This window comes from Lolium rigidum, chromosome 5 (assembly GCF_022539505.1).
Source record: "Lolium rigidum isolate FL_2022 chromosome 5, APGP_CSIRO_Lrig_0.1, whole genome shotgun sequence".
NCBI classification, from domain to species: domain Eukaryota; kingdom Viridiplantae; phylum Streptophyta; class Magnoliopsida; order Poales; family Poaceae; genus Lolium; species Lolium rigidum.
This window is the reverse complement of record NC_061512.1, coordinates 197103570-197118967: the sequence shown is the minus strand read 5'-3', so window position 1 is coordinate 197118967 and position 15398 is coordinate 197103570. Positions and strand designations below refer to the sequence as shown.

At 47.9% G+C, this 15398-nt stretch overlaps 2 protein-coding genes across 2 annotated transcripts; one reads left to right on the top strand and one right to left on the bottom strand.

Annotated features, from left to right (window-relative positions):
* Window positions 1-1191: 1191 nt before the first annotated feature.
* On the top strand, window positions 1192-5248 carry LOC124654114. Its single transcript, XM_047193145.1, has 5 exons — window positions 1192-1762; window positions 3953-4010; window positions 4102-4185; window positions 4273-4414; window positions 4597-5248. Exons 1-5 carry the CDS (start codon window positions 1192-1194, stop codon window positions 4966-4968), a joined length of 1227 nt encoding a protein of 408 aa, XP_047049101.1. The 3' UTR covers window positions 4969-5248.
* Window positions 5249-10397: 5149 nt separating this feature from the next.
* LOC124657870 (probable E3 ubiquitin-protein ligase RNF144A-B) lies at window positions 10398-14276 on the bottom strand. The gene is made up of 3 exons (XM_047196349.1): window positions 13966-14276; window positions 13284-13875; window positions 10398-10734 (listed from the first exon to the last, which is right to left on the bottom strand). The coding sequence occupies exons 1-3, from the start codon at window positions 14249-14251 to the stop codon at window positions 10656-10658; spliced, it is 957 nt and encodes a 318-aa protein (XP_047052305.1). The 5' UTR covers window positions 14252-14276; the 3' UTR covers window positions 10398-10655.
* Between the last annotated feature and the right edge of the window lie 1122 nt (window positions 14277-15398).

The following is a 15398-nucleotide window of genomic DNA, read 5'->3' as shown; positions in this document are numbered from 1 at the left end:
ATCATACAAGAACTTACGGATCCAAAAATTCACACTTTACCTTCCCTTTGATTATATATGCATTAATTTTTTAAAGAAATAATATTTCTTTTTGACAGGAAATGAACGGATGTTTGTGAAAAATTCAGCAGAAGCTTAATCCATAACAGTCATATATAATAAACGTATTATGCAACTGATCTTTGTGAAAGATTTTACCGAGTGTTTTTGCCTGAACTCTGGGGAAAGCTTTTACCGTGTGCTTTTTTCCCATCTCGATGAACAATATAGTGACTTGACGGTGAGCCAGCCCTAACGTCTTGGACACGTGTCCTGTTCTTTTTTCTTTGAACAAGCGTGTCCTGGTCATTTCCCGAGTGTTTTCTCGATAGACATGGCAAAGATTTGAACTCCTGCCACGATGGCGCCTGGCCACGTGGACCGTAATGCTCCAAACCCTAATAACGAGCTCAATTCTTCAGCAAAGCCCGAGGCGTGGCACGGCAAATTTAAAGTTCGGTTGTTGGCGCCACACACCGTTCAGCCTGCCCATAACAGTCTCGCCATTGTTGTAACTTACCTCATGCACCATCCTTCGATCGATCGGTCAACCTCACCTCGCACCCACCGGACACGTCAGGAGGGTGGCGGCCGGATCTAACCGCTGTACTTCTTCCTTCTCTCTGGCTCGCTCACGAGAAGTCGACCGACGAGTGATGGTATTTCGCCGGCGGCCTCCGCTGGCGCCGGCGTGATCGACGTGGACGTACTTCAGCTTACACGTCCCCCCGCCAAAGCCTCCCGCTTCCCATGACAACGCTAGCTAGCCACTGTAGCTCTCTCGACGTGCCACCAACCGCCCGCCGGTCGCGCGCGCAAATCCACCCCGTCATCAGCTCGATGGCGCGCGGAACGTACGTACGTGAAACGCGGCTCACCCGCCACCCACCAATCCACGTCCGTACACGAGAAACCACCTTATAACAACACAACCCACAACTTGCAGGAGCTCCCACACACTGTACTGTACCGCTCAAAACGGCGTGAGAGCTCATCAATCATCGACCATTCGCTCGATCCATCTCCGGCCGCGCGCGCGTCTGCCTCTCGCTCGTCGATCGTCCTCCTACCAGAAGTTCCTGCGCGCGCGCGCGAGAGAGAGAGACCACGTCGATCGCCGGCGGGACGGAACACGAGGTACGTACGCTTGGCATGTCGGCGGTCGGGCCCAGGGTCGCGGGCGCAGCCCGGAGGCCGTCGTCCCCGAAACGCCCACCCTCGGCCGGCGCCGGTGGCGGCAGGGAGAGGCCGCAGCTGGCGCCCCGCGGCGACGACAACCCGCGGGTGTCGCTGTCGCCGGCGGCCGACAGCAAGGTGGCCAAGAAGAGGCTGCCGTCCGCCGCGGCGGCCGCGAGGGGCGCGCTCCCGTCCATGCTGCTGCGCCGGTCCGAGCTGCTGCGCCGCGCCGGCGCCAGCGGCGGGAAGGGCAACGGGAGCCTGCAGTCGCTCAGCGTGTCGTGCGCCTCGGAGGCGTCCAACGACTCCTTCTGCAGCCGGGGGTCCACCGGCAGGATCGGCCGGCCGCCGATGGCGCCGCACGCGGGAGCCGCCCGGCGGAGGGCGGCCGGGTCGTCGGTGGGGCCTCCTTCTGCTCGCCCGGCGGTGCGGAAGGCGGCCAGCGTTGCGCCGGATGGCACTGGAGCAGCTGCTGCGCCGATGATGATCGGGGAACCTGCGGCGGCGCCGGGGCCGCCGAGGTGTCCCTGGGTGACCCGTAATACCGGTAGGTGGTCCGAAACTCCAAATTAATCTCACCACTAATCATGTGATCATGGCTTCTTTTCATTAAGGCAAAGACAAAAGAGGATGCTAATGCAGGTAGATGTATGCAAGTGGATAATTATGTTTTCTCTTCTTTTGCTGCCATTCATGCATGCTACCCTAATTCTCTTAGCTCATCTCCTAGCTAGTCACACCTCTAGGCTTCCAAGTACTTATGAGCTTCATCAAGAAAAAAACGAAATTGCATAAATTTTGGACCTTGGCACCAACGAAGGTCATGTTGTCCTTGGTGATGCACATATACCATCTATTTTATTATTCTCCTAAAAGATATAATTTCTTTTATTTTAGGAACTAAACGAACTTCAAAATCTTGAAAACAATGGGTTGTAATTACTTCACTCCGTTCCCTAAAACCGTCATTTTGAACGTTAGAGTAGTCTTCAAAGCATAATTTTGACCGCCTATTCCAATATATAATAACAAAATCTCACAAGTTATACATTGTGAATGTGCTTTTCACGAAAAATCTGGGCGTACAATTTTCAAGTCTGTAGCCTAAAAATTTGGAAACAATATCCAAGAATTTGAAAATTTGAAAGTACTTCGGGACATATTTCTGCAATATATACTGGTTGACAGTTACTGGTGATACATGAGGTCCTGATCATCTTAAAGGGCAAAAAAGATCAATGATCAGTCGTACCAGCTAGCTAGCTTGAAATCTTAACAACTCAAACTGGGAGCTTTTATTCAAAAAATTGTACAGGAAGCACAAAGACCTATATTATCTAAAGCTGAACCTACCTTGACCTAGCTAGCTAGCTGTTTGGACCTGGAATACGAGCGGTCTTGACTTGTGATGTTTCCTAAGTATAACTCCCAAAGTAAACTGATTATTTTTTGAGGTTTTGAGTATCTATTGCGTGTCTACTACAGAAGTATACATCGTAGTATTTGCTAAAATCATGTCTTTCACTGTACTTATCAGAGAGACCCTTGTCCCAATCAACCTGTGAACTCACGTCCAAACAGTGATTGCTTTGTAACATAGCTGTCTCAAATAACGCTGCTGCTGCATCCATATATGCTGCCAAACGCTGGTCTGTGCCACACAGGACCTGCATATTATTGCACTGACATAAACGTTTTACCTTTCAGAGGAGAAAGAGAAAAGTTATCCATATTGTACTAATTAAAATGGTGCATTGATCCCCTGGGAGTGATGCTAATGATAATTACTTAGCTCATTTGGAATCAGAAATGTTTGGTGGTGCACAATTGACAATGCACAATTAATAAAAGATGCACTCAGATGTTTGGTGGCGTGTCTGCTATCTAGCAAGTACTTGTCAATTTTATCTCCCAAAAGGATTCCATTACCCACTAAACTGTCGGCACTATATTTCTGAAAGTAATCATCAACTTGTTAAACTCCTGACTGAATAAACCTAGTTGCATTGGCACCTTTTTTTTGTTGTTGATAAATTGGTTGGTGACAATGTTTTGGCGCCTAATTAAGGGTAACCAATTCAGTGATGCTCAGGCTTTACCTTTACCTGATTTTTTTTCATATTCTCTAGCAAACTTGCAATATTAAGCAATGGTGGACCAGGCTATGTTTCTTTCTTCTATGTTCTCTTTTCTTTCAAGTGCTTATCATTTTTCTTTAATTTTATGTCAGTTGCACTTTGCATCTTTTCTGCAGCGCGATAGGTAGTTGAAATATATTCTAATTTCTCTGGTGTTCCATTTGCTTTTCGGTATTGGTTTTAATTCATTTGCAGCTTTAATTTCCTATTTGTAGATCTGTGCCATCTTTTTTGTTCACATATTGTAGCAAGAGTTAGACAACGAACCCTATATACTACTATTATTTATAGTACAGAAGTACATAACAGCTATTCTGCCTTTTCATACTCACCAGTCCTACCTGCTATCTGGTGATCATACACCTAATTAACTGTTAAGTGGGGACCCCTTCTCTTATGGAGAAAAACATTCTGCTTGTAATGTCAAGTCTACAGTACTGTGAGCATCGAGCTTAATGGTGTTGTCTAAATTAAAACTCCTTCAGTCTAAATCATCTTGCTCCAACCATGCAAACCTTCAATGGATTTTTAACTTTCTGATTGGATTGCAACTTGGTTTCACATGGAGATAATGAAATTTGAATTTACATTTTCAACAGATCCGTGCTATGCTGCTTTTCATGACGAAGAGTGGGGAGTCCCGGTACATGACGACAAGTACGCTCTAAGCCTAATCAGAACATCTAGTGTTGAAGTGTTAAGAAACAAATTAGTTATAAAGTTACAATTTTCAGTTCTAAATCCACAGGAAACTGTTTGAGATGCTTGTTCTATCTGGTGCGTTGGCAGAGATCGCATGGCCTGTAATCCTCAGCAAGAGGGACACCTTCAGGTAAGCAATCTTTTTACCCGACGTACTGAAGAGTCTAACAACTCACCAAACACTCAAATATCATCAATCACCATCTGCATTCCACAGGGAAGTATTCATGGATTTTGATCCTCAGTTGGTGTCAAAGTTAAATGAGAAGAAATTCTTGGGGCCATGCAGCCCGGCTAGGTCCCTGCTGTCAGAGCACAGGCTTTGTACGATCGTCGAAAACGCGCACGAGTTATTAAAGGTAATTCATTCAACCTTAACAGTCATTCTATGATCCTTTCCACCTGTTCATATCTTGATCTTGATAGTCTGAACAGCATCGACAGCCAATTCATTCTGCTCAACAACTTTTTTGTTTACTCTTAGACTTCATGCCTCTCCCCATTTCTTTCTGCAATTATGTCTGAATCTTGCTGTTGATAGGTCATAGAGGAGTTTGGATCGTTTGACGAGTACTGCTGGGGCTTTCTGAACCACAAGCCTATGATCGGCAGATACCGTGCCCCCCGGGAGGTGCCATTGAGGACGCCGAAAGCCGAGGCCCTCAGCCAGGACCTGATGAGGAGGGGCCTCCGCGGCGTCGGGCCGACGGTGATCTACGCCTTCATGCAGGCCGTCGGCATGGCAAACGACCACCTCGTGACGTGCTATCGTCTCGAGGAGTGCTCCGAAGCTTGTGACGGCGGGCATGATAACACCTTGGTGAAAGAGCAGGAGATGAGCAAGATGTGTGGCATGGTAGAGTGTGTCAGCTTGGAGAATTCAATGACCAACACCGTGATCAGCATCTCGTAGCTAGCAATCAGGAGTGGATGTGCCTCTGTATATGTTTGTTTGATTTGGGGTTTGACCGTTTGAGAAATGTGTTCGATTGGGTAGTTTGGTGAGTGAGAGTGGTGTTATGGGAAAAAGAAAAAATATAGGTAGCTAAACCGCAGGAAGAGTTGTTTCATAACATTAACAATTTACAGGGCAAGGCCGACGCTGATATTGTAAAGTTGAGAGATTGTGCGTTCTCTGATTGATATATACACAAAAGAAGAAAAGTCCGATTGTTAGGCTTTTGTTTGATCAATCTCATTCTCATTCGGACGTGACTGAAAATAGAGGCGAAATGCTTATACTATATCAGTGAAGTGAACCGCTGCACCGTCAGCGTCATAGCTTTTGAGAGCTTTGCGCAAATGGGAATATGGAACACAAGAGAAGGAGCGCCATTGGGTAGGCCAAAGCATGGCCATTGGTATTACTTTGACCCCATTAGTACGTATAAACCCTTTACTAAGTAATCACTCTCGTTCCCAAATGCTGATCTTTTGAACTTACTATCACAACTGCCATATTTCAGGGTAAAAGTCCTCTATTAAAATTAATTAAAGTTAGTCATGACCCATGTTTAGACTTTTGTGAGCTGAGGGGATCATACTTTTGAAGGCCTTCGGAGGTCATAACTGCCATATCTCGGGGTAGAAGTCGTCTATTAAAACTAAAGTTAGTCATGACCCATATTCAGACTTTTGTGAGCTGAGGGGATTATACTTTTGAAGGCCTTCGGAGGGTTGTAGTTGTAGGTCAGCAACCATGGAGACTCTGGAAACAAAAATTACTGGTAGCAAGATCAGGTTATATCATGAAACTGGAGTTAAGTGTAGCAATAGCCCACGAGAAGACGAGAGTAGCTGCGGTGACAAAACGCAAAACCGAACCTACCAAAACATATATATCTGCCACAGGCATGGATTTTCAGACAAAGTCAAGTCAACTACAGATAGAGACTAGAATTGCCACATCTTTGCAGATGAACCACACTAGCTTATCAAAAATACCATAAACATACGCATAGGAAATATGGTGTTCTTCCTTTTTTGTGATATGGTGTAGTTACGCATAGCTACAGAATGTGTACGCATAGCTACAGAATGTGAATATTCCAGGACAGCATGCTATAAAATTGATAAAAAAAACTTTGAAGAGGAACAGCAGAAAGGATCTGCTCATCCACTCTTTCACTAGACTACAGACACGTTTTCCTTAGAGCATCCCCACTCGTTGGCGCTCCCCACGCCCAAATCCGGCGAAATTTTCGTCCGGATTGGAGGAAGATTTGGCGTGGGGAGTAGTAGTTTCCTAGCCGCGTGCCCAGGCGAAGTCGACGATGCGAATTTAAAAAACGGAAACTTGACAAACTACGGCTAAAAACGGGTGAATATAGACTAAATTTAATGATATTTATTATATTACGGGCGGAGTTCATACATAGAGGCCGGAGTCGACTATATTTCGGATTCGGCTAGGGGAATTCAAGCGCTAATTTAAAACACGGCGCTCTACATGCCGAAATGGCGGTAGAACACCGTGTAGTCGCCGCCCCGTCGTCGTCGGAGCCGTCGTCGTTGGCCTTCGGCTGCGCGGCACTGGGCTGCTGTTGCCACGGCCGGCGTCTCCCCGCCTCGGGGAAGGCTTGTACCGGTCGTCGTCGGAGGACTCGAGGTCGCCGACGGGGACAGCGGCGCCGGATGGAGGTGTCGCAGGACGGCGGTACCGCGCGACATCGTCGTTGGCGGTTGGACCGCGCGGGCGGCGAGTTGGCGTGCGGCGGCCGAGTCCAGCGGCCGCCGGCTGCCGCGCTCCGCCTCCTCGCGCTCCCAGTCGCGCCTGGCCCAGTCCAGCGCAGCGTCGTCCGCGCGCTTCTCCTCCTCCATGTCGTGCAGCGACCTGGCGATCGCCTCCGCCATCGCGGCGTCCTTCGCGCGCTTCGCCTCCTCCTCGGCGAGCTGGCTTGCGGCGGCCTCTTTCTTCGTCTTATTCCGGCCGCTCTGCGGCGCGGAAGGCTGTTCGCGGATGAGCGAGGGCGCCGCTGCTGCGCCCTCGCGGTCGTCGAGCGGAGACGCCGGCTCCTTCTTGACGGCGCAGCTGCGTCGGAGGCGGCGTCGCCTCCTCCTCTTCACAGGCGCCAAGGATGACCTTGGCGCTGATCCGGAAGACTGACGAGCTGGCAGCCATGCGCCCGTGGCTGCCAGGCCAGCTTCCCCGACGGCGGCTCGCCGACGCGCCCTCGATGCCGATGGAGGGGCATCGTGAGCACCGGGAAGTTGCCGCCCTCGATGTGCGCGGGGACGTTCGCCGACGTCCTTTCGGCGCGCGCTCCACCACCGTCGGCGGCCCACGGCGTTGTTGCGCGCAGGCGGAGGCGGCGGGCCGTCGTAGGCCGCCGGCTCCCGCTCCCACCGCCGGAGGAAGTAGGAGTTCCACGCCGTGTAGTTGTCGGGGTGGTGGCGTGGCTCGGCGCGCTCCTCGTCGGTCATCGTCATCCTCGCCTCCTCGATGGCGGCGTCGAGGGCATGGCCCGCGGCGGCGGCGGGATTGGAACGCCGCCCGGCACTTAGCCGCCGGCCGCCTCCGGGAGGCCTCGTGTCCCGGCGGGCGGGGGTACCCGCACTGGTGGAGGAGGTGCCCCTCCCACGCGTGGAGCGGCCGGCGGGGGAAGCCGTTGTTGGCTGCGCCGTCGTCGTCGTAGAACGCCATCTTGGGAAGTAGAGGAGAGTGGAGGGAGAGTGGAGCACGGGGTACGCCTCGCGGTGATCGGATGCGTATATAGGCGTGGGCTGGCGCGGGGATTAAATGCCGCGTGGATTGCGGCGCGTCCGCGGCGGAGCTGACCGCGCGGCCAGCCTTTAGTGCGCGCGGAAGGCGATGCGTGCGCGGAGAGGCAGCGACATTAACTCGCCGCGTGGCCGGCGAAGTGCAGACCGGCGGCAGGCTTTTACAGCGCGCGGAAGACGATGCGATGAGGACGACGATCGGTTTCTCTCGCCGACAAGTTGGGGCCACCAGACGCGCGGGAAGTTTCCTCGCCGTTTCGCGCGCTTTCGTTTCGTCCGGAGTCCCCGAGCGCTCCCCGGGGGGCGGGGATGGCGTGGGATCGCCGGATGGATTTAGGCCCAAATCCGGACGAAAACGAGGAACCGGGGGCGCGACTGGGCCGAATTACGCCGTCCGGATGGAAAAAACGCTCGCCGGGGGCCTGTTCGGGGGGACGAGTGAAGATGCTCTTATCTCCACTTCGATGAGATGACAATCTACTTATTTCTTAGATGCCACCTCTACAAAGTCTGAGTTGTTTGACCTTTCACTATTGTGTCAGCTTGGAGAATTCAATGACCACCACCGTGATCTGCATTTCCGTAGCTAGCGATCAAAAGTGGATGTGCTTCTGTGTATATGTTTGTTTGATTTGCGGTTTGACCGTTTGAGAAATGTGTTTGATTGGGTAGTTTTGTGAGTGAGAGTGGTGTTCATGAAAAAAAAAAGGATAGGTAGCTAAACCGCAGGAAGAGTTGTTTCATGACATTAACAATTTACAGGGCAAGGGCGAGGCTGATATTGTAAGAGCATCACTAGTAGTACCTCTAAACCCTCAAACCCTCAAAAATAACCTTTTTTTACAGTTTGCGACCGAAAAAACACGTAGACTAGAACCCCTTAATCTTTGAACCCTAAAAATTTTTTAAGGGCCCAACCCCTACTCCCCCTCCCAACATGTACATTTGAGGGTTGGAGGCCAACCCCTTCAACCCCTACTCCTCCACACGCGAGCACATGAGGGAAAATTCAGCCCCGCCTCCTCCCTCGCCGCCGCCTCCAAGCACGCCGCTGCCGGCCGTCACGCTCCATGGAACCGCCGTCGACCTCCGCCCTCCCGCCCGCCTCCTCCATCGCCGCCCCCACCGCCTCCCTCGCCGCCCCGCCCCCGCCACCGCGGTGGAGCTCCCACCCGTCCCGAGCGGCGCGGAGGTGGCCGTGGTGGTCGCCGCCACCCACATCAGCGCGAAACGGCGGCATGCTGGGCAGCACGTCGTCCAGCCGCAACCCGCCACCACCCCGGCCCCACCCGTCGTCCTGCTCATCGCCCCGCCCGCCCCGCCCGACGCCCACCACCAAGCCGTCGGAAGACGGCGGCGCTTGGGCCGAAGAAGCCTGCGGGCGCCAAGCCTGCCATCAAGAAGACCACCTCGCGGAAGAAGGCCGTGCTGGCGCCCACAATCGCCGACCCTCCACCCATCGTGCACGAGGTGCTCGATGTAATCCCACAACGATGACGTCGTTCAGGGGGCTTCTCCAAGACGCGGGTTTGAGGGTTTGAGGGTTCTAGTCTCTGCCCTCAATCCTCAATTTTAAAGGTTTGAGGGTCTAGTCTTTGCCCCTGTTTTCACCCCTTGAAAGTGTCAAAAAATGCCCATTCTCAACCCTTAAACCGCTTTGAAGGTTTGAGAGAGTTTAGGGGCTCTACTAGTGATGCTCTAAAGTTGGGAGATTGTACGTTCTCTGATTGATACAGTTATACACAAAAGAATAAAAGTCCGATTGTTGCGCTTTTGTTTGATTGATCTCACTTGGACGTGGCTGAAAATAGAGCAAGTATGCTTATTCTATATATCAGTAAAGTGAGCCGTTGCCCTGTCGGTCTCATGCTTTTGAGAGCTTCACAAATGGGAATATGGAACGCAAGAGAAGGAGCACCATTAGCCAAAGCATTGGCACACTGTTGGTATCAGCTGACCCCGCTGATATTTAGAAATCCTCTATCAAGTACCACTCTAGTTCCAAAACACTGATCTTTTTGTACTCACTATCACAACTGCCATATTGCAGGGTATAAGCACTCTAATTAAATTAAAGTTAGGCATGACCCACGTTCAGAGTTTTGTGAGATGAGGGGATTACTTTTGGAAGGCCTTCGGAGGGTTGTAGGCCAGCAACCATGGAGACTTTGGAAACAGAAATTACTGGTAGCAAGATCAGATTATATCATGAAACTGAAGTTAAACGAAGCAATAATCTACAAGACAACAGAGTAATTGCAGTGACAAAACACGGTACGTACCAAAACATATCTGCCACATGCATGGTTTTAAAGAGTGAGCCACATGGTTTTGAAGGAATCCCTAAGGCGTAGCATAGGCGTCAAGGCGCCCCCTCCGCCTTAGACAATCTACCAACTTTAGGCACCTAGGCGTCGCTTAAAACCATGGTCAGGCAAACTAGATAGATGCATTATTTGCACCACTTCAATATGCACATTAAAATTCTTATGAACTTCAGCACAACATATAATAACATTACCCAATCGAACTGCTGAGCTGTAACAGGAGAGACATGAATTGCCACATCTTTGCAGATGAACCACACCAGCTTATCAAGGATAATGTAACTCCACATAAGCATAGGTAATATGGTTTTCTTCCTTTTCCGTGATATAGTATAGTAAAACTATAGCTGCATAATGTAAATATTATGTGATCATGCTACAAAATTGTAAAAAAATAACTTTAAAGAGGGATAGCAGAAACCGGGATCTGCTCATCCACTCCTTCACTTTGAGTACAGCCATAAAAAAAATTTGCATCTCCACTTCAAGGAGATGATAATCTACTTAGTGCTTAGATGCTACCTATACAAAGTCTGAGCTGTTTGACCTTTCACTAGTGGTTGCAATTCTTACAATAATGAAGATCTTTTCTCATTGGAGCAGCACAATGGTAACAGAAGTATTGTTTGCACCTTCAAAATAGAACAAATAATACTCTGTTAATGACGTGATGAAGTATGAAAACATATAAATAGTGATAAATTTGTGTTTACTGTATATATAACCCTATTATTTGATTTGATATTGAAACGGCCACATTGGATCTCATATGCTGGAAGGTAGTCTCAAGTTGCTAACTCAGTTCATATTCTTAGGATAAACTTTTGGCAGAAAAAATCTACTGGAAGACAAACTAAATCAATCAACTCCCAAGAGGAACTAAGGTAAACAAAAACAACAACTCCCAAGAGAAACCATGGAAAACTAAACAACAAACCTAGATTGGAGCTAGGAAAGATGAACTCCCAACGGAACTAGCAAAAACAAATTTTGAGAACAACAAAAACACATGATACAAATTTCTATAACCATAAAAGTTGATAGCGAATGATTGGGTCTTCTGCTATTGTACTCAATCCAAGTCCTCACCACATCTAACACGATACTGGTTGTTATAACTGTTTACAGAATCCTATTGCTCGATTTGACATTGAAACAACCACATTTGGTCTGATATGCGCTGGAAGGTAGTCTCAAGTTGCTGGCTCATAGTTAATTTTCTTCGCACAAGTTTTGGCAGCATAGGTCTACGGGAAGACAAACTTAAATCAATCAACTGCCAAAAGGAACTATGGAAAACTAAAACAACAACTCCCAAGAGGAACTATGGAAACCTAAAACAACAAACCCCAATTGGAACTATGGATGATAAAATCCCAACAGAACTAGTAAAAAAAAATTAGGACAACAAAACCACATGTGTTACAAAATTCTATAAGTACTCGATTCAAGTCCCCACCGCATCTAACACGATACTTAACTAGATTATATGCGAAACAGATCTCTAATTAATTCAAATGTCCTACTCGTAGATCTTAATTCTACTAGTTTTGAAACTTTAACCAAACTAGCTGTACACTGAAATGCACATTTGCAGGAAACGCTATAAACATACCTCTGACATTCAAATAGAATCATCGGGATCATGGAAATTACAAAACACATGATACCAAAGGACCGTAGTTAGATATTTAAAAATTCATAAGAATGACACAAATTGCAAAATACATGATACATGGCCAGAAATTTTCCATTAAAATCATTCAATAACCATATATCCTCATTGATGACCCAGCAATCTAGTACAAAAATGCTACTTGCAGGTAGGCGAATAAATGCACAGTTGTTAAATTTACAAGATTTAACAGAGGAGTTAGTCTGCAATTATGGTTGAATTCACGAGGGTTAGGCTAAATCCTCGAGCCACTGGATTTAGAGTTGGATGGATGGTTCAGATTGTTCCGACCCCGCAAACTTGCATCTTTTATATTGGTACATATATAGATAAAATACCACTTCACCTAGAGTCTATATCATATAGAAGATGAGCCCAGAGTGGATTTCGCACATGAATGCATAGACAAGAGGCTAATTTAGAAATTTCAATAGCACATTTAGAAGTTCTACATAATTGGGTATTTTTCCTCTGTAGAGGTATATTGTTTGATTATGCACCTGTAAACATGGGACAACAATATATCAATTAGTGTGCTCCAAAAAAAGTTTCTAGGCTCTAAAACACCACCTATAATTGTAGACTATTTGTTTTTCCGGGATATCTTTTGAGGCCAAAATGATAGACAAGTTATTGACAACTATTGCCTTTTCGAGTTTGAACGGGAGGGACTTGATTATGGACCAATATTTACATATTCACGCTCCATACACCAATCCACATGTAAAAAAAGTTTATTTTGGAACTTACAAGTAGGCAAAAGCAACCAGGTGTGCATGCACCCATGTGCCAATCGCATTTGCCACGGACTAAGGGGTGAAAGTTGTCAAGTACTACCTATTTTATGTAATAAGTTTACTAGCCTTTTCTCTTTTGCAAGGTATAGGTTGTGCATGCAAATTATGTTTTTCCTGTTAAATTCACATTTAGATACCCCACAAAATCTTAATCTCATATAAGGGGTTAATTCAAGTATTTCCCCATATTTCCCTTCAATTAAGGGCATCTTTAATCTGTGCACATGGTTAAAATAACTAAGGTAGCATGCTGAAGTTGAACTACTAATAAGTAAAACTTTGAAGAAAAGGTCATAAACCAAATCAGTTGCTGCCCATATCAGTAAAATGTTTACCGAAGAAGATAGCAACAATATGGCAGAATTGCACCTAAAATGTATACCACCTGGTTAGCAACATTATAACAGGCCTTGAACAGTACTATGTGCTGTTTGAACTTTGTGATCACGGTTATGTTTCTACAGTACCAAGCACGGATTGCAAATGTCACTTTCACCAACAGAAATTGCTAAAGGTGGATTTCAACACGTATAAAACAGAAGGTCAGATTAGTCTGCTTCGTCCCTTATCAGTGTACACGAACAAATGAAACAGGAACGGTTTCTAACCGTACTCTACCCTTTTGTGTTTCTATCATCTACTATTACCTAAGTCCAAGAAAGGGGCATGGGTTGCAACAGGAACATGATGATATAGATAGATAAACTACCTGCACTTCATGAGCAAGCACCCGTCGACCCTCGAGACGTACATCTGGCAACTGGGGCACCTCTGCCATTTCTTCTTGTTGGCCAGCTTCTTAAGCTTCAGATCAACCTCCCCCTTCTCGTCATCCCCAAGCTTCCTGAACTCCTTGCACTTGATCCCATCGTGCCACGGCACGCGGCACCGCGCACAGAACATCCGATGGCAGTGCGGGCACTCGGTGTCCCTGATCTTCACCGGCTCGTCCCTGTCCTTGATCAGCAAGGCCGAGCAATCCTTGAACGGGCAGTAGTACTTCTCATTCCCCAGCGCCGACTCGCAGAGGGTGACGCTCCAGCGGTCGAGCAGCTCCGGCGGGACGATGCCTCGGCACGGCTCCATCTCGACGAGCCCCTCTGCGCATTCCGGGTCGGGGCACGGTATCGAGCCCGCGTTCTCGCCGACCTTGCCGGCGACGTACCGCCCCACGCAGCCCCTGCAGAAGGCGTGCTGGCAGTGGCTGACGAGGAACTGCTCCGAGAGCTGGACCTTCTCCATGCAGATGGCGCACCTGAAGCGGCTGCGCTTCCGCCGCTTCCTCGAATCGGCAGGGTCATCTTTTCGATGGTGTCAGAGTGGAACAATCGTCAGGCGACTGGCAATGGCAAGAGGGGTTGACGCATCGAGAAGAGAGTGGATCTGTGTACCTTCCGATGATAGCTGGCGCTTGCCCTTGCGGTCGCGTCGGGATTCTTCGGTGGACTCTCCGGAGGGCCCGGCGACGTCGGGTCCGGCGGGGGGTACCGGGGAGGAGGCGGAGGAGGAAGAGGAGGGAACGGCGGTTGTGGCGCGGGAGGAGTCGATGGAGAGGAGGATCGCCTCCTGGATCTGGATCTCCTCCGCATTGTAGGAGGCTCCGAGAATGGAGAGGCCGTCGTCCTCGTCGTCGGAGATGTAGACGGGAAAGTCTGTGTCGTCGGCGGTGGCCTCCATCGCCGGCCGGCGAGGAGTGGAGCGGCGGCGGTTGGTGAATCGTGATCCGTTTGGGATTCGACGTGGGGCCCTCGTCCTTGTCGCGGACGATTATGGGACGCGTAGACGGACTGGATTCCGTGGACACAGACGTTGGACAGTAGGGATCGTAAGCGTGCAAAAGTCTAGTGCAAACATTGTTCGAAGAGCAAGTGATGGTAGTCAGTGGTGAGTAGCTTGGTAGTAGCGTGGCGTATATTCTTGTGATGCAAGTTCTCGTTAATGGATAGTAAGCATATGTGGTGTACATGTATTATATAGATTTACTATGGTGTAGACTCAACTTGTCTTGGGGTGTGTGATGTTATGGTAACGCTAGCCTGCGTTCTGCCAACACTCTATCTTCGTTCGTTGCCATGCCATGTCAGCCCAAAATCGCTTGAGATTGTGTGATGACTCAGCCAAGTTCTCCCGCTGTGAGGCGAGTCTACGTCCTCCAACATCGAGTTTTACGAAGGCACCTACTTTGCATGATGTATGAGTGAGTAGAATAATAGTAGGCAACTAATTAACCCAAGAAAATATGTAGTGAAGACATAGGTGCTCCGGAAACTACAGTGTGAGATCGGTTAAATCTTTTCGTATGTGTAAGATATATATATATATATCGTCTTTTAAGAAGTGACAAAAAAAATTCTATTATTAGATCAATGAGTATTTATATGTTTTTTATCAGATGCGCACAAAATAATTAAGCTTTTGTTTTGCGTCTACTAACTTTATTGAATTTGATCTCTTACCATACGTGAGTTCCAAATAGAAGACAAAAATGGTTGGAAAGAAATCCGAAAAAATATGAAGATTAAAACATATTTGATAATTTGAAGATAAGCATGTGCATTTAGATTATCAATTTTATTGATTATTGTACATCGCCTTTCCATTTACCACGTTTCTCCTTTTCATTTGAGTTTTTTTGCGCTAATTGGCATGGAACCTGAGTTACATTGGGCTCCGTTGAGTCTGAATTTTCATAACCATTGATTAAATCAATTAATAATTTGTGTTTAATTGCATCAATAAGCGTATATGCCAACGTTGACTAAACTTCGGGCCTACCTTCTTAAAATAACTTTAATTATTCTAGAAAAAAGACTTCAAGCTATTT

Excerpts from the sequence above, each read along its gene's own strand:
- LOC124654114 (XM_047193145.1), top strand. The coding sequence starts at position 1,192 with ATGTCGGCGGTCGGGCCCAGGGTCGCGGGCGCAGCCCGGAGGCCGTCG. Across the intron at positions 1,763-3,952 it reads CTGGGTGACCCGTAATACCG|ATCCGTGCTATGCTGCTTTT; the intron begins GTAGGTGGTCCG and ends CATTTTCAACAG. Across the intron at positions 4,011-4,101 it reads GTCCCGGTACATGACGACAA|GAAACTGTTTGAGATGCTTG; the intron begins GTACGCTCTAAG and ends CTAAATCCACAG.
- LOC124657870 (XM_047196349.1), bottom strand. The coding sequence starts at position 14,251 with ATGGAGGCCACCGCCGACGACACAGACTTTCCCGTCTACATCTCCGAC. Across the intron at positions 13,876-13,965 it reads GCGCCAGCTATCATCGGAAG|ATGACCCTGCCGATTCGAGG; the intron begins GTACACAGATCC and ends ACCATCGAAAAG. Across the intron at positions 10,735-13,283 it reads TGCTTGCTCATGAAGTGCAG|GTGCAAACAATACTTCTGTT; the intron begins GTAGTTTATCTA and ends TCTATTTTGAAG.